The 20,454-nt window shown below is 50.9% G+C and overlaps 4 protein-coding genes across 4 annotated transcripts; 3 read left to right on the top strand and 1 right to left on the bottom strand.

The window, feature by feature from the left end:
• Positions 1–1,450: 1,450 nt before the first annotated feature.
• Positions 1,451–6,622, top strand: GGI43DRAFT_382619 (uncharacterized protein; the record flags this gene model as incomplete). The annotated part of the gene is made up of 2 exons (XM_083203258.1): positions 1,451–1,518; positions 1,600–6,622. 2 exons carry the CDS (start codon positions 1,451–1,453, stop codon positions 6,620–6,622), a joined length of 5,091 nt encoding a protein of 1,696 aa, XP_083061485.1.
• Positions 6,623–7,094: 472 nt separating this feature from the next.
• Positions 7,095–8,857, bottom strand: GGI43DRAFT_339033 (uncharacterized protein). Its single transcript, XM_083202100.1, has 2 exons — positions 8,143–8,857; positions 7,095–8,044 (listed from the first exon to the last, which is right to left on the bottom strand). The coding sequence occupies exons 1-2, from the start codon at positions 8,553–8,555 to the stop codon at positions 7,204–7,206; spliced, it is 1,254 nt and encodes a 417-aa protein (XP_083061484.1). The 5' UTR covers positions 8,556–8,857; the 3' UTR covers positions 7,095–7,203.
• A 376-nt stretch (positions 8,858–9,233) lies between these two features.
• Positions 9,234–11,503, top strand: GGI43DRAFT_339066 (uncharacterized protein). Its single transcript, XM_083202102.1, has one exon. The coding sequence runs from the start codon at positions 9,913–9,915 to the stop codon at positions 11,194–11,196; it is 1,284 nt and encodes a 427-aa protein (XP_083061483.1). The 5' UTR covers positions 9,234–9,912; the 3' UTR covers positions 11,197–11,503.
• Position 11,504: 1 nt separating this feature from the next.
• GGI43DRAFT_339023 (adaptin-binding domain-containing protein) lies at positions 11,505–13,372 on the top strand. Its single transcript, XM_083202099.1, has 3 exons — positions 11,505–11,933; positions 12,166–12,603; positions 12,709–13,372. Exons 1-3 carry the CDS (start codon positions 11,855–11,857, stop codon positions 13,167–13,169), a joined length of 978 nt encoding a protein of 325 aa, XP_083061482.1. The 5' UTR covers positions 11,505–11,854; the 3' UTR covers positions 13,170–13,372.
• The last annotated feature ends 7,082 nt before the right edge of the window (positions 13,373–20,454 follow it).

Raw genomic sequence — 20,454 nt, 5'->3', positions numbered from 1 at the left:
CAGCAGCACTTCTCACGAAAGTTTCACTTTTGCTGGCCTCGATTCCTGCGTGGATGTACCGCTGCCAGCATGTAATGGCATCACTGCTAGCAATCAAGAAGTCAGAATCTATCGTTAAGCGTACGGGATACGGAGTACAACCCTACCTGAGCTCTAGCGGGAGCATAACCTGGCTCCAGCGCCCCGAATCAGCCTAGCATGTGCTCTCGCGACTGCGCCGGATCTGCCTGTATATGAGTTCGTTCATGTGGCACTAAACCGCCAGCTACAATCACCTTATATGCCCAATAGAATCATCATGTGCTGGTGTGGTCGAATGCGTCTGGCACTAATGCACCTGCTGCCGTGTGACTCTTTCTGCGCGGCTCTCATCGAATTGTCTCTGAAATTGATCATCATCTCGGGTCGACAGATTGCCAGTGAGCGGGCGGGAGGAAGGATAGATATCAATGGCCGCTATGCCGTTAGTAAATTAAGCCTCGACTGATGTCTCGTTCGAATTTCCAGGATCCAGCATGTTGCTTTCTCGTTCGTCTTACTGCTTCACATTTATACTCTTGGCAAGCTTCTCCTAGAAGCATCGAACCTTGCTACAGCACTAGGCCACTATACTTTGTCTGGCTCGCCGGTGGCTGTACGAGGTGCTCCGCAAGTTTAAAGGTCGAATACAGGGTGCATCGCCCGTTGTCTTAGGTAAGGGCCGCTGCAGAATTCCCCGGTGGAACCGCTACCGCCACTGGGAGGAAATAAAGAAAAAAAATTAAAAAGTGCCTCCCTGTGGCTTCATGTGTTTTCCATCGTTCCCCACCATATCGCGCGCAAAGCTTCCAGTTCCCTGTCCGCCTTTTCCCCACTGATAAGTGCTCCATGCCCTATTAGTCTGGCGGCTTTTACGGCGTGCAGCCCGCTGGGACCCAGTGGCCTCGGTGCCTGCGCTGCACTACAGTCTGCGGCATGCCTGTGCGTGCGTCCGCGCTGTGTTCCCTACCCACAGGCGGTATTGTCGCTAGCGCTAGCAGTGCTAGTAGCTCCACATTGCTGTCGTCTTTTTGACGTCCCATCACGGCCTTTCTTTCTCTTCTTCCCCTTCCTTTGTTACTGGCCCTCTTGCTCTCCTTTCTTTTGTTCGCGCATTCGTTGACACTATGAGTGTATAGAGCGGCAGGAGGAACGCGCTGGGAAACGGAGACAAGTCGCACTGGCAACTGCAGTCTCTTTTTCCTTTTTTTACTTCTTTTTTCCCCTTCTTACACCGCCGACGTCTGCCCCGCGACATTCCCGGATTTGCCAGCTTCGGCGCCGCTCTGTCGCCGCCAGGATCGCCAAACCTTCCTACCTTGTCCTGGGGAGCTACCAGCTGTTTCGAAACAAATATATTCGCTAGTATCGTTACGGCTTTCTATCATAAAACAACACTGGGCAGCTTTACCCTTCCAAATCTGAACCAACCATGGGCTTTGCTCAGTGCTCGTGGCCGCCGTGGCAGGTCGATGACCTCACCCAGTGCTTCCAAAGAGAGTAGGTTCTTGATGCGCGCGCTGCCGTCCTGCTCTGGACTTTATGATTTCTGGATAATTTAGCTAATGGGCAAATCAACAGCTACCTCAGCGTCCTCTTCCCGTTAATAATCATCGGTATTTCTTTATTGCGCCTCTCATGGTCTAGCATTGGCCGTGTCGTGCGCAGCGGCAAGAATAAGGGTTATAGCTCTGTTTCTGCCTCTGAAGCCACGCCAAACCACACCGATATCCCTCCCCTCGACGACGAATCTGAAGACAGCGATGACGACGATCTCGAGATCAACGGTGGCCGCTTGGCTCTGGCCAAAGTAACTTCTAGGGGCTCAATTGTCCAAGCCGATACTCCTACTGCTCAGCGCTTCTCGCAATTCATCGAAGAGCTTGCTCTTGTTGGCCTCGTCGCCGTCAATGCAATTGCTCTCATCACTGGTGACTTTGGACCGGGCGGCCGTCTCGCTGCCATTGCTGGGCTTACAACTTGGATATACACCCTGATTCTTGCCACGCTACGTGTTGTGCTAGGTACCTCCAAATATCGAATCCCTTACATCTGGAACCACACCGCTACTATCTACGGCTGCAAATGGACACTAGCACTCTTCATCTTCCGCTCTGCCATTATTCACCCTTACACGAAGCTTTCTCAGACTCTCATCATTATCGAATTCGCTCTCAACACCTTACTATTCGGTATTGCTGCCACTACTAGGAAGGGCAACAAGACTGTCGTGTTGGAATGGGAGGATGGAATCGAGCCCTCGCGAGAGCCCCTCGCAAGTCTTTTCTCAATCGCCACCTTCTCGTGGGTTGATGCCATCGTCTGGCAAGGTTGGAAGAAACCCCTAGAATTGGAAGATGTCTGGAATCTCCTGCCCAAGGATAAATCCACTGCCATCATTGCCGACTATAGGCTCATGAAGAAGACGACCGCTCTTTCGTGGCACTTGCTCAAGTATTTCCGCAGTCTGCTATTCATGCAATGTGCAATGGCGGCCGTCGCTGGTCTCTTTACCTTTGCTCCTACCCTGCTGCTCAAGGCCATCCTTCAGTATGTAGAACGCCCCGATGACGCGCCTGTCAGCGTTCTCTGGCTCCTTGTAATTGGTCTCCCAATCCTTGATACTATTCGTTCGTACTGCGATGGCATGGCCCTGTGGATCGGCCGCAAGATCTGTATTCGCGTCCGTGCTATCATTGTCGGTGACATCTACGCCAAGGCGCTGCGCCGGAAGGCTGCCGCTGGCAAAGACAAAGTTTTGCTCGGCGACAACACCAAATCTACCAAGGATCAAGACGAAGAGTCCGACAACCAAGGTGCCATCAGTAAAATCAAGCGTGCTCTCGGCTTTGGCGGCAAGAAACAGAAAAAGGCCGCCAGCACCGATGACGCTGAAGGTGGTGCTAGCCCTGTCAAGGCCGCTGAGGGTGAAGATGAGCAGGCCAACCTGGGAACTATTATCAACCTCATGTCAGTCGACAGCTTTAAAATCGCTGAAATCACTGCCTACCTGCATTTCCTCTGCGCTTCAGCTCCCACTCAGCTGGTCATCTCCATCTTCTTGCTGTGGCAGGTCATGGGCCTCAGCGCCATTCCCGGCATCGTTGTCATGGTCTTCCTTTTGCCCGTGAATTACATGCTGGCTCGCGGCTTCAACATCACTTCAAAGAACATTATGGCTGCTACTGACAAGCGCATCAATGTGACAAACGAGATCCTCCAGAACATTCGTATTATCAAATACTTTGCCTGGGAACGTCGATTCGGCAAGATCGTGGATGAGAAGCGTCAGGCCGAACTCAAGGCTCTTCGCTCCCGATTCATGCTCTGGGCTCTCGCGGTTGCCATTTGGAACTCGGTTCCTGTGCTCATCACGTTTTTCTCTTTCCTGGTTTACACACTCATTGAGAAGAAGCCGTTGTATCCCTCTGTTGCATTCACGGCTATTTCTCTCTTTATGCTTCTCCGTGTTCCTCTTGATCTCCTCGGTGACATGTTCGCCCACGTCCAAGAAGCTAAGGTCTCCATTGATCGAGTTGAGGAATACCTTATGGAGGAGGAAACGGAAAAGTATAAGCAGCTCGGTCTGGATAACGTGGATGAAGAGGGCAAGAAGCACATTGGCTTCAGAGACGCAACTCTCATCTGGGGCGGCAAAGACAGCGTTGCTGAAGATGGCTCCAGGGCATTCCGACTGCTTGATCTTGATGTCGACTTCCAGATTGGCAAGCTGAACATCATTGCTGGTCCCACTGGCTCTGGTAAAACATCTATGCTTATGGGTCTTCTCGGTGAGATGACTCTTGTAGAGGGCAGAGTGTTCTGTCCTGGTGGACGCAGCCGAGAGGATGTTCGCCCTGATCCCGAGACTGGTCTTGCTGATACTGTTGCATACGTCGCTCAAGCTGCTTGGTTGGTCAACGCCAACATCAAAGACAACATCATCTTTGCCGCACCTTTTGATGAACAGAGATATAAGGACGTTATCGTGGCCTGTGCTCTTGAACGAGATCTCGAAATTCTGGATCACGGTGATCAGACCTTGGTTGGTGAGAAGGGCATCACACTCTCTGGTGGCCAGAAACAACGAATCTCCCTAGCTCGTGCTCTCTATTCAAACTCGGCTCACATTCTCTTGGATGACTGCCTCAGCGCTGTTGATTCGCACACGGCTCAATGGATCTTCACCAACTGCATCAACGGTCCCCTGATGAAGGGACGTACCTGCATTCTCGTCACTCACAACATCCAGCTCTGTGTGCCCTCATCCGATTACGTCGTCCTGCTTGATAACGGAAGAGTCACTGCCCAGGGACCTTCACAAGAAGTCATTGCTTCCGGCAAGCTCGGTGAAGAAATCCAGCGGTCTCGACCTGCTTCTCATAATGCATCTCGTATTCCGTCTCGTGTCCCATCGAGCGTTGGCGACGAGGAGACCATGGTTAATAGCAACGGTGATGCATCCGATGCCGCAAGTACCTCTAAGAAAGACAAGAAGAAGGAACAACCTCCACCACAGGAGGAAACAAAGGCAACTGGATCCGTCAAATGGTCTGTCCTCAGGATCTACCTCTCGTCCATGGGACCTTGGTGGTTCTGGCTTGTCGCTTTCATGGTTTTTGGCATGCAGCAACTCTCGACCGTTGCCACAAATGTTTGGGTCAGAGAATGGGCTAACCAATACATCGAAGAGGAGAACGTCAAAGTTGTTTTCGGCTCCATGTCAGCTACTTACGGCACTGAATCCTTCTCCAAGGGTTCTTGGGCATCTGTTGCCAACCTTGGCAGAGGACATCCTCCTCAGAGTGAGCCAAGTCTGCGTGTACCAGATAGCCAGATTGCGCTCGGTGCAACTGCCATGCCAGAAGTCAATGTTGCCTACTATCTTGGTGGACTTGCTATTATTGGTGCACTCGGCGCGGCGGCTGCCCTGATTCGAGACGTTTGGATCTTCTTTGGTTCTTTGACTGCTTCCAGGCGAATCCACGATCGTCTCATCACCTCCGTGACCCGAGCCAAATTCAAGTTCTTCGATGTCACCCCTCTCGGCCAACTCATGAACCGTTTTAGCAAAGATCTCGAAGCCGTTGATCAAGACATCGCACCCACAGCTATTGGCGTGATGACCTGTGCTCTCTCTCTTATCGTGACTATTGCCCTCATTACATTCATCACTCCAGGTTTCCTTATCGCTGCCTTCCTCATCGCGCTTCTTTTCTACGTTGTCGCCGCTTTCTATCTCCGTGCATCTCGCGACCTTAAGCGTCTGGAATCAGTTCAACGCAGCCCGCTCTTCCAGCAGTTTGGCGAAACTCTTAGTGGTATGACCACGATTAGAGCTTACGGTGACGAACGACGTTTCATCCGTGATAATTTGGCCAAGATCAATGCGCAGAGCCGACCGTTTATCTACCTTTGGGCCTGTAACAGATGGCTCGCATTCCGAGCTGATTTGCTGGGCAACTTTGTATCTTTCTTCGCAGGTGTCTTCATCATTATCAACCTGGGCAAGATCGATGCCGGTGCAGCTGGTATCTCGCTGAGCTATGCGATGAACTTTACGGAGAATGTTTTGTGGCTGGTTCGCCAGTATGGTATGAATGAGCAAAACATGAACTCCATGGAACGTGTCAAGGAATATCTGGACGTCGAGCAAGAAGCAGATGCTATCATCGAGGATAGCCGACCGCCAAAGAACTGGCCCGCTACTGGAGGTGTCGAGTTTGTCAAGTACTCTACTCGTTATCGTGCCGAGCTGGATCCGGTTCTCAGAGGTATCTCTCTCAAGATCAACCCCAGAGAGAAGGTTGGTATCGTTGGTCGAACTGGTGCTGGCAAGAGTTCATTGACTCTGGCCATCTTCCGTGCGCTGGAAGCTGATTCAGGAAACATTATTATTGATGGCATTGATATCAGCAAGATTGGTCTCCAGGATCTCAGAGAAAACATCACCATTGTGCCTCAGGATCCTACACTTTTCATGGGCACGATCCGAACTAACCTTGATCCTTTTGATCAATATACCGACGAAGAAGTATTCGAAGCTCTGCGACGTGTGCAGCTGATCGGACTTGATGAAGCCACTACTCCTACGACTCCTACGACTCCCGCTATTCAAGTCACCGCCGAAGGAGAGAACGCCGAAGGCTCATCTGGTTCAAGGACACCGTCAATCGCCACCAACAAGAATGTCTTCCTCGACTTGTCATCTCCTGTAACCGAATCCGGCTCCAATCTTTCTCAGGGTCAACGACAACTCCTGTGTCTGGCACGAGCCATGCTGAAGAAGCCAACCGTTATGGTCATGGACGAGGCTACCGCATCCATCGACTACAACACAGACTCCAAGATCCAGGAAACCATCCGGGAACTTACTGGAACTGTCATCACAATTGCTCACCGTCTCCAGACCATTGTCGACTATGACAAGGTCCTGGTTCTCGACAAGGGTGAGGTCGTCGAATTCGACCACCCCTGGGAGCTGATTAACCGAAAGGATGGAACCTTCCGAAGCATGTGTGAGACAAGCGGCGACATGGACGTCCTGGTCAAAGCAGCCAAGAAGAAGTGGGAAGAGACCCAGCTGATAAACGTTGGAGAGTAAACGAGCTTATAAAAAAAAAAGCCAAGCAGGGGATGAAAATAATTATTTCAATTGTTTAAAAGAAAAGAAGAAGCGTCTCAATTAGAGGTATATTAGCTCTGTATATGCAGTGTTGAGTGCATCAATGGGAGGAAGAAAAAAAAGTGATGTTCTAGAAATAGGAGAAGAAAGGGGGCCCGGGTTATAACAGATGACCGGATGAGGCCACCCTCGGAAAGCATATACAGGCGGCTCAAGCAGTTTTTTTTTATTACCGAGGAGTTGGATTCCTCGGATGCATGCTCTTAATTTCATTTTTATTATTCTCTCCATTGGAATACATGTGAGAGTGGGTAAGAGACACAAAACATTATGTATGAGCATGAATAGTATTTATATATTTCAAATTATCAATATTACATGAATGTATTATTGGAACAAAATCTTTTTTTGAGTCTGTCAGTGATGTTTGGTTTCATGATTTATTCATTAGAATACTAGCCCTGCTAAGGATTCACTCATTATGAACCCAAATTAAACCTCTGCCCTTTCCCGGCATGAATAGTATCCAAATTTAAAGATTTATGCTTGGGCATGCCCTTTTACCAATTTTGCGATCTACCCCCGCTATTTTTACGTCCAACGCCAATAGCTGGCTGGGTGTTCTTATCGTTCAATGTATACCCTGGACCATATTTACCATCGGGGGATATATCTCTTCGTAGTGGACCCGGAGCGTATTGAGCCGCCCGATCCATGGACAGTTGCTGCAAAGACGCATCTGTCATAGATCCTAGCCACTGTACCGAATAGTTTCCCGCCTTTATATTCTTGGCGTTGAGGAGGTCTCCCACGGTCGATACAATGAGCTGGTGGGCATTATCCTCGGCGGTAACGTCGCCAAAGACGTGGACTCTCTGCCTGGAGGCTTGGTCGGCCGCCATGTTACATACCTCGAGGCATTGCTTGGCAGTATCAATATCCTTGAGGATTCGAGCTTGATCCTGCTCGAATTCATGGGAACGTAATGATACCTCTGTATTTAATGACTTCGCCGATAAGTCGACGAGCCTTTTCTGCAAGTCTGTGATCATGCGCACCATCCTGTCTCTGGCTTCGCTGAGCGCGACGGCAGTCTGGAGACGATCCTGGTTCGACTCTGCATCCAGAGGCTGCATATTATCTTGCAAGCCCTGGATATGATTCTGCATTTGAGATCTAGCACTCTCGCAGATGAGAAGACACTGTTGAGCACTTTGCCTTTCCTCCTCCATCCGCTTGACGTCCAATTCAGTAGCGGCGCCAGGTCCGGAACGCGACTGGTTAGCAATGGCTTCTAGTTTGTCGTCCATGCTCTGAAGATGAGCCTGGAGATCGGCTGTTGTTTCTCGAATCATCTCATTGTACTGGTCCAATGCGTCGCGAGTCATTTTGACGTTTTTCCTGTTCAAGTAGTGTGAGATTTATATAAAAAAGAATAACCATCTGGACATTCATGATGGCAAATAATAGACTGATAGTAACTACAAGGAGCGACTAACATATTGAGGCTGCCAAGAGCAATAGCAATGGTAGATTTATAGCTAGATAGCGTGTCTTTGAAATCTCTGATATCGCCGCCCAAGTATCTGATCTGAGCCCAATCTCTGAAGCTCGTTCGTGAGCTATCAGTCGTATGTTTGGTGGACTTTATGATGATAGCATTAAACTCCTGGCATGTCTGGTGGCAACACAGCACCGGAAGCTTCAGCATAGAGACAATGGGCCCTTCGTCAGTAACGACGGCCTTGAGAGACTCAAGAACCTGTATAAGCGACTCGAGCTCAGAGCGTAGGTCTCGTATCGTCCGCTCATAATTTCGAAAGGACTGAATCGTCTCATGTAGAGTTTTGCCAGCTTGGATTGCGCTCGTTAGAAGCGCCAATACGCCGGACGACATGTTTAGAGGATCCATGCTCTCTGGCAAGTGCGGCGTTTGAGTCGTTTAAGAAAATAACAAATGTTCACTTCAAGAAAGCGATTTTGATATCTCGAGAGATAGGTCAACAGGACATGCAAGGGTATATATATGCTGGATCGTGAGATTGACGCCTGTTCCAACTCGCCAACCCTATTATCCAGTTGTGGGGTAAGGCAGCCTGGCGCGCGCGAAATCATACACCGAAGTGTGTAATGGAGCCACCTATGTGCCGCTGTATCATTATTGGACCAATCACTATCATGGACACATCTTCAGCGCCTGATAGCGGCCTCCCATCCTCGCACGTAGCAGTTGTTGGTTGTGTTGGTAATAAGAATAGCAATGCTGCTAATCGCAGACTTGGATCTCATCCGGGAATGGCATGGTGAGGTAGTGATGGCAGTGGGGTACGTTGAAGGATGCCCAATAGCCGGCGACGAGCTCTGCTTCAGAAGCTCAGTGAGTAAGCTCTTAGCAGAGACATCAGAATATTAATCCACGGAGCTTTTTTTGGCCTTTGTAGTCTGTCAAGGGTCGTATTTGCGTGAATCATTGTTTGTATGAGTATGTTTCGACTAATCTCGGTAGCCCATGCTGCTTATTGCCAGCTGCTCCGAACTCGGCTTAAGCGCACTTGCAACGTGATCCATGTTTCAAGCGGCCTTCTCTCGTCTCGCTTCGTCTCATGCTTCGTCGTTTCGACAGCAAACCCGGCCATTTCTAAATAGGGAATCATGCCACGAACGAGTGGAGGTGGAGGCGGAGGCGACGTAAGCTGCTGGGCTTTGCACATACAATGTGTCCTGCACTTGTTCTTTCATAGCGCCATTCAGCCGCAGTGGTGGACGCTATTAGTACTAGCCGGATATTAGCAGGCTTTGATGTCGACACACTTGTGCATCTTCACGCATCCACCGCCGTAAGGTACTTGCGCTTGGTCCCATCTTGGGCCTGGTGACTGGCTCTTTGCGTGTCTGCCCAGCCAAGCCGCCTAAGGGGCGGAGAGTAATAAGAAATAAAGCCACCCGCCAAGGCCAGGCAGTGTTTCTCTTCTTCTTTTCAACCGTTTTATCGTTAATCGAGATCCGTCGACTCTGGGGTTGAAAAGCGCTGATTGAAGAGCGCGAGTGCGAAAAAGAGAAGAAGAAAAGAGACCAAAGGTAGAAGGCAGCCAGGCATCGGCAAGCGTACCCACGCGCGTACGTTGTACCTTCCACCGACTTTAAGCTTCTTTTTGCTTATCGATTTCACGAAACTTATTTCTTCAGCGCCGATCTACTTTTTCTTATTTATTCCTGTGTACTTGGTTTTCTATTTACTTTCTAGTCTCACGACCAACATCTCCAGCATCATGGGCAAGCAGGATTTCCTTCCTCCTGCGTCTCCAGCCAATGGACCTGTAACTCCATTGGCCGAGTCTACAAGCTCCATCTCTCTCAATCCAACCTCTTCCACATATTCTGCCTCCAATCTCGGGAACCATCGCCAGACATATTTCGACGATGATCCTGCCGAAATCGCCGCCGACGATCTCCCTCCTCTTTATGACGAGCACCAGAACGATGCCATTCCCTTCATCGATCCTCTAGTCCCTACTGCTGGTCCTGCAGCTACCGGCCTGACCATTGAGCCATTCAAGCGTGATGCTCGCTCAGATACGGTCTATTATATGGACTCGCGCCTCGACTCCGATCCCAAGTTCCTCAACGAGACTCTTATCCACCTCTCACAATTACCTCCTCGGCCTTTTGCCCAAATCCGCGGCACTCACACCGAGACTCGTCGAAAGTCGGATGACAAGACTGAGCAGGTCACAGTAGTTGATTTTGATATTGAGATCGAGCTCACACATCTGCTTTACACCAACATTCAAGACCCTACAAATGGGGCTTGGCGGGAAATGCATTCCGTTGGCAACCTCGAGAAGGTTCGCCGTGGTACCATCTTCCCAACTCGTGCTCCCGGTTTCGGTGGCAGCGGTGGCATTATTGAGGATGGCGAGCCCACCGTCGAAGAATGGTGCCACCGCTTCTGCGCCAGCCGAGCTGGCCTCAAGAACATGGCCTTTGAGCGCCGTGTTACCGGCTGGGACTGGGACTACTTGAAGAAGCACCTGGAGCGCCTGGTCAAGGATACCAACTACCGCGGCCATACCAGCATCACTTTCCCAGTGAGAAATTCGCGCGTGCAGATTTACAATTCCTGCCGCGTGAACCAGATGCGCTTAACCAAGTGGATCGAGGTCATGTTTATGCTGACGCTCATGTTCCTTTTTGCATGGCCCTATCTGTTCTTCCGCACCAAGCGCTGGGAAACTGTCTATACTGAGTGGTCTATGAGCCGTCAGGAGCCAGATGGCACGGGCTGCATGGAACGTCGATATGCTTCAATGAGCGAGGCACAATGGTATCACATGTGGGCGAGGGCTATCCAGAAAGCCGTATTGGAACGCAGGCAGGGACACCTTGATCAGGGAGACGTCGAGAGGGCTGACCAGCCGGCCGACCAAGCCGGTGGCTTTGCTGGCATGGTGCAAGCTGGTGTTGAGGCCATGGGGGTTGTAAACAGATCATTTGGATGGGGAGGTGATAGCGGCAGTGCTGGGGGCTCACGCTTCAAGTTTGGAAGGCGTTGATTTAGCTATTGTTTCTATAGCTGCGGTGAAAAAGCAGAGGATGATGATAGACTGAAGGTGCGCCTTTTCATTGGATACTTGGATACTGGACTCCTCTCCTCCCTCAGTTCTCTATACAACAACTTTGTTTTCATTGGGTCACTCTGGAGTTATAGGGTAGCATGATGCTTCCAAAGTGGTAAAGCAAACGGTCAACTATTGTACAATCCTTTTTAGCTTATTATTTCCTTTTGTTTATTATATATAAACTACTGTCTAAGTACATTCTAAATTTATCCATCTATACATTTCTAATCGTTCTCTCATCTGTGTTCTATTCTCGTAAGTGGAAGATCAGAGCTATCGAGATGCGAGCCCCACTCGGTCCCTCTGGCCAATAACTTTGCCCCGCCGCTGTACTAATCTGCTTAAACGTGGCTGACATGCTATCACTAAGCAAACCGCCTTTCAGTTATCATCATATTTGCATCTCCCTCTCTGCCTTATATATCTGCTCTCAACTCACAAGAATACACATTCTAACATTTCTATCACCGAATTACGTCAGTGTATCATTGAATATCATAAAAAAAGGTCCAGAACCCTGAGTTACCCCCCTTAAAAACTACTTTTGGTCTCCACATCGCAGAGAAGATTCGGAAGGGGTGGGCAAGAAAGAATGGAAATCTCTAATCCGAGGAGGATTCTGGCTGTCAGCCTGGAAGGTTCAGAATCGCATCTGAGCCGTGTTCTCAAAGGTACCTTTATTATGCTTTCCCTTCTATGTTTCATGCCCTGTTCTTAAAAGAATGCGTCTTTTATTAGGCGAGGTCTGTTTCAGAGGAGAATATGAATTTTTGGCATCATTCATCATCAGCTCCCCTTTCTCTTAAAAGATCTCACATATTATCCATGGAACTCATATTTCGTCAATGCTAGATTAGACGAATTGCGTTTTTCTTGCAAGAGCCAGGCTAATTTCATCTCAAGATCTCACGGGCGCATCTCCTGAATCCTCATCAGCCTCACTAGCGGGCATCACACACGATCTGGAGCTCAAAACTTCATATTACACAGCTTCCATCCCAATCTGGCTGGACATTATTGCCTCACCTTCAGAATGGGCCTCGTCGTTTCTATCCGAAGAGGCCCGCGAGGTCCTTGCCGTTTTGGGCGGCCTCGTCCTTGTTTTTGCGATACCGAATGAGAAGCCCGCTGCTTTGACTGGAGATGATCAAGCTCCCAGTCTGATTCGACATGTGGGTAGTGTCGCTCAGAAAGGTCTTGGTGGATGGGAATGGGATGGAGTGCGGCTAGCTATTGGTATTGGAGAGGGCGACGCCGATGAGTGGGATGACCTATGTGCGGAAGCTGGACTGGAGTTTGTACAGCTGAAAAGCGGACAGATGGAAAAGAACGAATTTGGAGGTATGATTGATACTTTCTCACATCCATCCTTCTACTGTGTGTGCCTGCCAAGTACGGCACGGCTACTGATAGCAACGTCTCACTAACTGCAAAACGCACCAACAGAAAAGACAGGCATCCCTCGTGTCAGGGAAGCCCTTGAGTCAAACGATTGGGACCAACTAGATGGCGGTGATCCGCTATCCGACTTTGACGAGGCGCATTCTGACAAGTCTGATGGCGCCGAAGATTTCGACCCAGAGAGCTTAGACTTTGGCGTCGACCGTTCTGATTTCGAAGGCCTGCGTATGGCGATATGGGAGACGAGTCGTCGCGAAACAGGTGATTCCGAAATTGCCGAGCCAGCTAAAGCTACGCCGGATCAACCAAAAGCTACGGATGCAGCGGGAGGCTCCGCCGCCGACACAAAGGATGAAGGCCATGAACTTGGCGACGAGGACATTGCCAAGGTAGAAAAGATGATGAGAAAGCTTCAAGCGGCTAGGGACATGGGAGAGGGCATGAGTGAGGCGCAAAGAAAGCGGCTGGCAGCTAGGGCAGTGGAGGAGGTGATGCGAGAGCTTTGAAAGCTGCTGAGCTGATACATTTTTTCTTTTCTTCTCCGACTTACAGACTAATAAATGTTTCAGTTGCCGGAGATCCATAACCCCATCTTGGTTTTGATGCTGAATTAGCGGTGAAGTTTCATGGCATAATATGCACCAGCACGTGGGCAATGCTGTAGTACTCTGTTTACTTGGCGTGTGTTGGGCCTTTCCACGGATCATCGTGCTGTGTAGTTGTTATAGACTACCGGCATATCTCGCCAAGCCCAAGACACCTCTACACTCTTTACGGAATTTAGTAATACGGCTTACTACATCAAATACGGTTGGAGTGTAAATATTACTATGATAGCCGTGGCCAGCTGCAAGGGGCTCCCATCAAGCATCATGCCAAAGCGTGACAAGCGAGACATGCGCACGCCGTGCATTAGCCACAGCAAGGAAGGCTCTCGGTGACTTTCCTCCACATCTTGTAAGCATGTCTTGGCCGCTGGCCTAAAACGGTGAGAGACGCAAGGGGTCTGACTTGAAAGATCCAGCTGCCAAAGTTATTAAAGAGTAGCATCTTGTTTTTGCTGCATTGGTAGCGTCTCGAGGCTTGCGAGTCAGGCTTCTCTACCTCAGAAAGAGAGCTAAGGCTGGGGTTTGAAGTAAAATCATCCATCTTCAGTGCCAGCGTCATCGTGGTTTAGATTCTTCGTGGACAAAGCGGAGTGGGATTTGCCGTGCCCATTGCTTAGACTTGTTTCTCTAACGGGTCGAGGTCTTAGTCAAGGTGAGACAGACAGCACGCTGGTGGGTGACACTGTACACAAAAATGTTCCGTTGGCAGGAGTGGCAAAAAGGGAGGGAGGAAAAAAAAGACCAGATAGCTAGGTGAGGATTGAGGTAGTATGAAACATCATACGATGTTGAATGCAAAGTGGATCGCTCATGATCTCTGCACTTTTCACAATATTGTAGATGCGATTCTGTAATATATATAGTCGATCTCTGTTGCTAGAGAACAGATCGGTCTGCACTCTATATCGATTTCGTATACTTGAGTCAGTGAAGCTGTAGTTATTGCTGATACGCATGGCCGTTTCTTTCAAAAGAGAGAGATATGGCTTGACTCCACCACTTGTAAGTGCTGATATCCTAACCGGATTGTTCGTGGCTCAATTATGTAACTCCAATTGGAGGGATCCAGTTTGCCAAATGCTCGAGTCAAGCCGAAAGGTATTAATAGAAATCAAATCCGATAGTATATGCTCCGTAATCGATTGCAAACGGACCTGTAGTTTTTTTTTTTCCATGTTAAGGAGAAAAAAGACGGCTTAGGTTCGTACGCCTTAGCGGCCATTCCGACAATCGCAGTAGTCAGGCGCATATCGTGAATTTTTCTTGCCCCTACTCCGCGAAAATCCGAATGTGGCAAAAAAGTTCAAGCATCCTGCGACACTATCGGTCTCATCGCCTTCAGTAGCTTTGCCTTTTGTCTACTATGTAGGCATATAGAGTCTTGGCCGACGGCTAAAATGGCCCGTCCGCCGAGAGTTTGCGCAGGGGGAATTGGAGCTTCTTCTGGTACGAATGACTACTGTAGAATCTTTTGAAAACTGGGCGGGCGTAGCTTTGCAACTTCTGCCACCCAGACTTTCATAGCAATCGTTAAGCTGCTGCCTGCCAGTCAATGCCAAGGGAGACAACATGATCTTGTCAGCATGTATTTTTTTTGATATTGTTGAGCCTAAAGAAGATTGATAAACATGTAGGGCAAAAATGGTGATGTTTATTATTTACTTGGGCTCCGTCCCATGGCAGAGCCAGAAACTTGTAGTCAGTCAAGCCGACGGCAAGGTCTCGTCCCGACCAGCCGCGAGACACAAGCACGAAAGAGTACAAGCACACTGTTAGTGCTAGGACTTCGAGTAGTAGTACTAGCAGCGTACCTGTTGTAAGGGAGACAGCTGGGATCATGTGGAGAAGGATAAAAAGCCGTGCTTGTGATGGATCGATCGGACGTGGAAAGACTCGAAATAGGATGGAATGGGAGCCAGGGCACATGGAGCTTCAGTCGCGCTAGAGCTCTCTCTGGTTGCAAGCACTCTGCGCTTCGAACTTGCATGTGCATGAGCATGAGCACGTCGCGTTTGCTCGATGCTACTCGCACTTGCAACGATCTCTCCCTATGATTGTTTAGGTTTAGGACAAAGTCAAGACGGGCGGTTGGGCGGAGCGCCTCCCGACTACTGGTTGGCCGTGGCTGACGCTGAACGCCGCCAAGCGACAGGGTCCCAGAATCCTGGTCTGTCCTAGTCAGGGGTAAGGAGGCTGTGGAGCAGCTCAAGCTTTCTCCGAGACCATTGAGCAAGCTGCGCTGTGTTTCGGTTCGTACTGTGTGCCGTCTGGGCAGTCGTTGGACCATCGTATTTGAAATGGCGATATCTAAGTTTTCTTCAAAATGCCGGGCGGATAGACATACTTCCTTAGTAGCAGCACATTCACAGAGCATGCTCCCACGTGCGTCGTATCGATCACGTATCGGCTGTACTGTAGGCCACTTGGCTTTGGTGAAGGCTCCAGGAATAGGGATAGGGATATCCTGGCCTTCTCTGCGGTCTTGCCGTTGAGTTTCGTCATCTCTCACAGGCAGATGGTGCCACTGATGACTACTGTAGCAGTGCTCCGTCGTTACATGCGCCTCTCGTATGTATCGGCAGCCGGACGACCTGGTATGATGCCACCAGCAGATACTGGAGCCCGGTGCTCCGTCCTTGATGCTTGGCAGGCACTCCGACTCCCACACTTGATACCATCCTGCCGCGATCATCGGCGGCGAACGAGCAAGCGAGGCGGCGGGCATGTGTCAAAAGGGGGAGGGCTTTTGTTTGAGGTGCCCTCAACAACAGGCCCCTCGCCTGGCCTGGCTGGAGAGCATTACTAGTGCCCGCCGTGATGGAGCGGTTAAGGGGCGCACTGTACGCAGACGCAGACCCGCTCCGTGACCGCATCGGACGCTTCTGCAGGAACACACTTTTTCTGGGCTGTTCGTCCTGAGGTGTTATCGGCCTTTCTCTCAACTGGCACTTATCCCCAATTGCCATTAACCACAAAGAGCACCTGGGCTCGCATCTACACTAACACCCTTGTGGGATGAATCGCCGGATCTGTGATTCGGCCGCGGGTTGGATCATGTTCGCATGCCATGGACGAGTAAAGAGCAGTATTACTACCTCCTCAGGTAGCAATTCAGCTATTCTCCGCAGCTATACCACTAGTATGGCACTAAATGATGCTCCGTAGTAAACAAAGCTGGTGGTGAAAGCGCCTTTCGCCGGTCACCAACAGCTCGCCATGATGTCACCCCACTACAGCTCGAAAGTCATTACTGGATTGTGGCTTAGGGTTGAATGTTTGAATCGAGCCATGGCGGGCGAGAGCCACAAACTCTCGCACAGACGCACGAGTAGCGCCATGCATGCGTTAGGGCAACCAAGTGTGGTATGGGGTTAGAGCTGGGATTTGTCTCCCCATCTACCTGCTAATACCTGTTCCCGCACCGAACGTCTGCGAATGCTGTGCAACTTCGTATACTATTCGTGGATTGTACATAGTGTTGCTCGGTATGGAGAAGAGCTATTCGTACCGTCACTAGTCGTAGCGCTAGTAGGCATTTGTACAGCACTGCAGCTGGTAGCTAGCCACTAGCACGATAGTAAACTGAGCCGAAAAAGATATTCATCCGTGCGCCTGTCTCACTCGTTACAAGTCGTGTCTAGGTTGAGCTGCCGAGGTGAATGGCAGATGTAAATGGCAGATGGGTGATGGTAGAAGGATGCTAGATCGAGTAGCATTGGATGGCAGGCTTGTTAGGCGCTAAGCATGCACGGCGTGAGCCCACGAAAGATCCTGCCTGTTTCGCACCTCGGAAACGACTGATAGGATGCCGCAGATGGATGCGCCAGAGAGAGACTGAGAATGCAGGCTGACGCCTGGCTACTATAGGCTGCTAGGCCGTACAGTAGATAAGAATATCCTGTACCGAGAGTGTAAGCAACAACAGCAAATTCCTGCCAGCTGCTTGGCTAAGGATCGTGAAGCCAAGCTGTGCGTGCCTGTGTTCGTGTACGCTGTTGGCTTCAACGCTCGCATACTCCTTATAGGTACGACTTAGTGTACCGCGGTAGGACACGGGACTGTGCTGGGCAATGGCTTCTGATACAGGTACAATTATGTACTTGTGTTGCATCGTGGTCTTGGATTACCCCGGCTGATACGCTGTTGACCTCCGACTCGGTCGCTGGTCAAGCTGTGGGGGCATTAGGTCAAGCGAGGCTCAAGGTGACGATCTCTGGGGGCTAGACTGACTAGAGCTGCCACCTAGTCGTGCTACAAGCTCGAACAAATGCAGTAGCGCAGGCTGATCTGGATGCTCAAGCTCTCTTTTGCTTAGTTTGGAAAGCGACGGAGAAAAGGCCGACAAGCACAAGCACAAGCACATTGCGCGCCTGGTTAAGGTGAGTGGCCGCGCTGGCTAAGAGGGCGAGCTGGTTACTTCGTATACATACGAATAGTACAGAGTAGCAGTACTTGTGGTATCCATATCTGGCAGACGACAATGGCGGCCCATTGTCTCGCCGAAGGCACGCATATCCTCGCCCTTACGACAAACGCGTGAGAAGTTGAACTGGCGACGAAAGGGGAACAGAGGGAAAGGGGACAGACATGGAGGCCAGCCAGTGGAACACCAGATCGCCAGCGTACTGTACGGTAACGTGCGAATAGGCAGCGTGCACGTGCCCGTATCTGCTGCACTGTACGGCACTGTGCATGTACTGAGCAGTCTCGAACACCAAGCCAACCGGCGACAGCGAGCTTTGCATTCATTCTGCTGCGCAACAGCTGCTCGAAAGGGTTATGCATATACCGGCAATACCTCCACCAGCATGAACTGGCGGCGCAAAAGAAAAGCACTGGCTACTTGGGTACCTGGGTACAGGATCTGAGACGATGTACTTCGTGTTGCTGCGTACGGAGGTGCAGGTACCCTGGTGACGCTTCCAAGGCTCACATCTCCTTTTTTGTCCCTTTTTGCTCCGTCGTCTGGTGGGCAAAACCTCACCCGAATCGCTCCGTCTGGAGCTTGTGCCTGGAGCTACAGAGTCTTAGGGCGCTGCATACCCCGTACTTGTAGTATCAACTGCTCCAAGTATGCGCTCATCACAGACTAATCAGATGGATCCATCCGGGATAAGACCTACAGGTATCGCTAGCCGCGATTATGGCTGCTTTGGTGAAGATGCATGAGAACCAAGCAATAGTAGTCGTTGCAGCCGACGCCCGCTCTATGCCCAACGCCTTAGTTCGAGCAGTAGCCGGTACTTGTAGATATACTAACTCGAAGAGACGAAGCACGGCGGGTATAGGTTGCGATGGAGTGGAAAGGAGACGAGGACGACATGAGTCTTGTCAATTGCCGTGCTCTCACGGGCTCGCGGGATCTGCAGGCACGTCATTACGTGAAAGATCAGAAGAATAGACGAGTCTTGCCCATTGAATAGCCGATAAGACGGCGCGACGGGATAGTCTGGTGTATTAACCATACGAGGGTGTGGCTGACGAGAGCGCGAGCGGACGGATAATATCATTCTCGTGCATGTACGAAGCGCTGGCTGCAGACCGAGCAAACGCTCGCCACCTCAGGTACGACGTTGGTTGGACTGTGCGTTTGCTACTGCTCAACTGGTTCAATGTTGTAGCACTAAATGCTCGTGCATGTATACTACCTATCTGTAGGTACAGTAAGCCCGCGTCTTGGACAGCTCGCACTCGTGCAAGCTGGGCACTCGCAGCTTGCAGGCTTCACTTCAAGTGCGATCTCTGGGAAGCATGCGATGCGATGCAATGCATGCAAGGCAAGGCAATGCAGGTACCGTACGTAGAATCAACAGGAGGAGCTGCTGCATGCAAGGTACAAGTACTTGCATGGCGCTGGGCTGCACGGCGCTCGCCTCTGGGGACTGGACCTTTTGGAGAGCGCGCCACCTCGCCCAAACACCGACAACTGAGCTTGCACTGCTGCACTGTAGCGGCACTGTCAGATAGTTAGCAGCCACTAGCAGCGCTGGCCCAGATGCTGCTCTGAGAGGAACCGATGCGCTAAAGGAAGACAGGGTTGACAGGCCGACAGGGTTGCGATGGGTGCGCCAGTGGCTGGTCAACTGGCCAGAAGGGCACTTGGAGGAGCGGAACAGACGACCAGACGCTATCTGGGTACCTGCGCGGGTACATGCAAGCTCGCCTTCTTGGCGCCGTCAACTGCTGCTCAGCTCCAGAGCTCCTTGTTCCCCGCTGGTACCCCCTCCAGGGCCCTGTCGCCATCGGATGTCTAGAGCAGGAAAAAGCTCTGACCAGCCCGGCCATTGGCGCTGCGACCGGCGGATGCAGGGCCCGTTGGCCTATGCTGCCAGGGTCCGGCCGGGACAGTGTGGACGGGACTGTGAGTAGCGCTGCTGGCTGCCCGTGCCTGTGCCTGTGCCTGTGCCTGAGCTGGTGCCTGTGCCTGGCCATGGCTGCCGCACCCGAGGCCCTCGCTCGCGGAAAAAAAGACTGGCAGAGCGGCGACAGAGGCAGGCAGGTACCTGGCAGGTGCCTCGCCCAGCGCCTGTGCAGCAGCGTGCGGCGCCACCCGGTACCTGGGCGGTACGTGCGGGTGGCCTCAAAGTGTTTGCTAGTGGGAATAGCCCGCAGCGTGCCTGTACAGCCTGCAGAGCCTGCAGCGCAAGTGGCTGCCATCCCCCCCTCGCTGGCAGCAGCTGTAGCCAGTGGCAGCGCTCTGTTCTGCCCCCAGGCGCCAGGGGACCCCCCCTCCCCCAAACCCACCGCCGGCTCGCCTTTTTCTTCTCCCAAGTCTCCTGTCCCCCGTTCCCTCCTCCGTCTTCCCCATCACCATCCTCGCGGCCATTGTCTCCTCCTTTTTTTTTCTTTCCCTTTCTCTCGTGCGTCTTTCTTTTCACGTCACTCTCTTAATCTTCGGCCATTTCGGTTACCGTCACTCTTTCCGGGACCATTCCATTCTTTCGGCTTTCATATCCAAGGCCTGTCAATCTTTTTGCTGGGTAGACTCCGCTATTTGTATTGAGCATCAGCTTTGTTCCTTGCAAGGATCCCAGACCACATTCTTTTTTTTCTAGAACTCAACTCTGTTTTCTTTTTTGGCTATTACTCCCTGTCTTTGCCTACTACTCGCAGTATCAACTCCATATACGAACCCTTCGAGCGCCCATCGTCGCCTCTTTTCTCACCTGATTCCTTTGAATCT

The sequence above is a fragment of the Trichoderma evansii genome (genome assembly GCF_050947405.1).
Source record: "Trichoderma evansii strain SZMC 28006 chromosome Unknown GGI43scaffold_7, whole genome shotgun sequence".
Taxonomy (NCBI): domain Eukaryota; kingdom Fungi; phylum Ascomycota; class Sordariomycetes; order Hypocreales; family Hypocreaceae; genus Trichoderma; species Trichoderma evansii.
The sequence above is the reverse complement of the archived record's forward strand: the minus strand, read 5'-3'. Positions and strand labels throughout refer to the sequence as shown.

Excerpts from the sequence above, each read along its gene's own strand:
- GGI43DRAFT_339066 (XM_083202102.1), top strand. The coding sequence starts at position 9,913 with ATGGGCAAGCAGGATTTCCTTCCTCCTGCGTCTCCAGCCAATGGACCT.
- GGI43DRAFT_339023 (XM_083202099.1), top strand. The coding sequence starts at position 11,855 with ATGGAAATCTCTAATCCGAGGAGGATTCTGGCTGTCAGCCTGGAAGGT. Across the intron at positions 11,934-12,165 it reads TCTGAGCCGTGTTCTCAAAG|ATCTCACGGGCGCATCTCCT; the intron begins GTACCTTTATTA and ends TTTCATCTCAAG. Across the intron at positions 12,604-12,708 it reads GGAAAAGAACGAATTTGGAG|AAAAGACAGGCATCCCTCGT; the intron begins GTATGATTGATA and ends ACGCACCAACAG.
- GGI43DRAFT_339033 (XM_083202100.1), bottom strand. The coding sequence starts at position 8,555 with ATGGATCCTCTAAACATGTCGTCCGGCGTATTGGCGCTTCTAACGAGC. Across the intron at positions 8,045-8,142 it reads GCTCTTGGCAGCCTCAATAT|GAAAAACGTCAAAATGACTC; the intron begins GTTAGTCGCTCC and ends CTACTTGAACAG.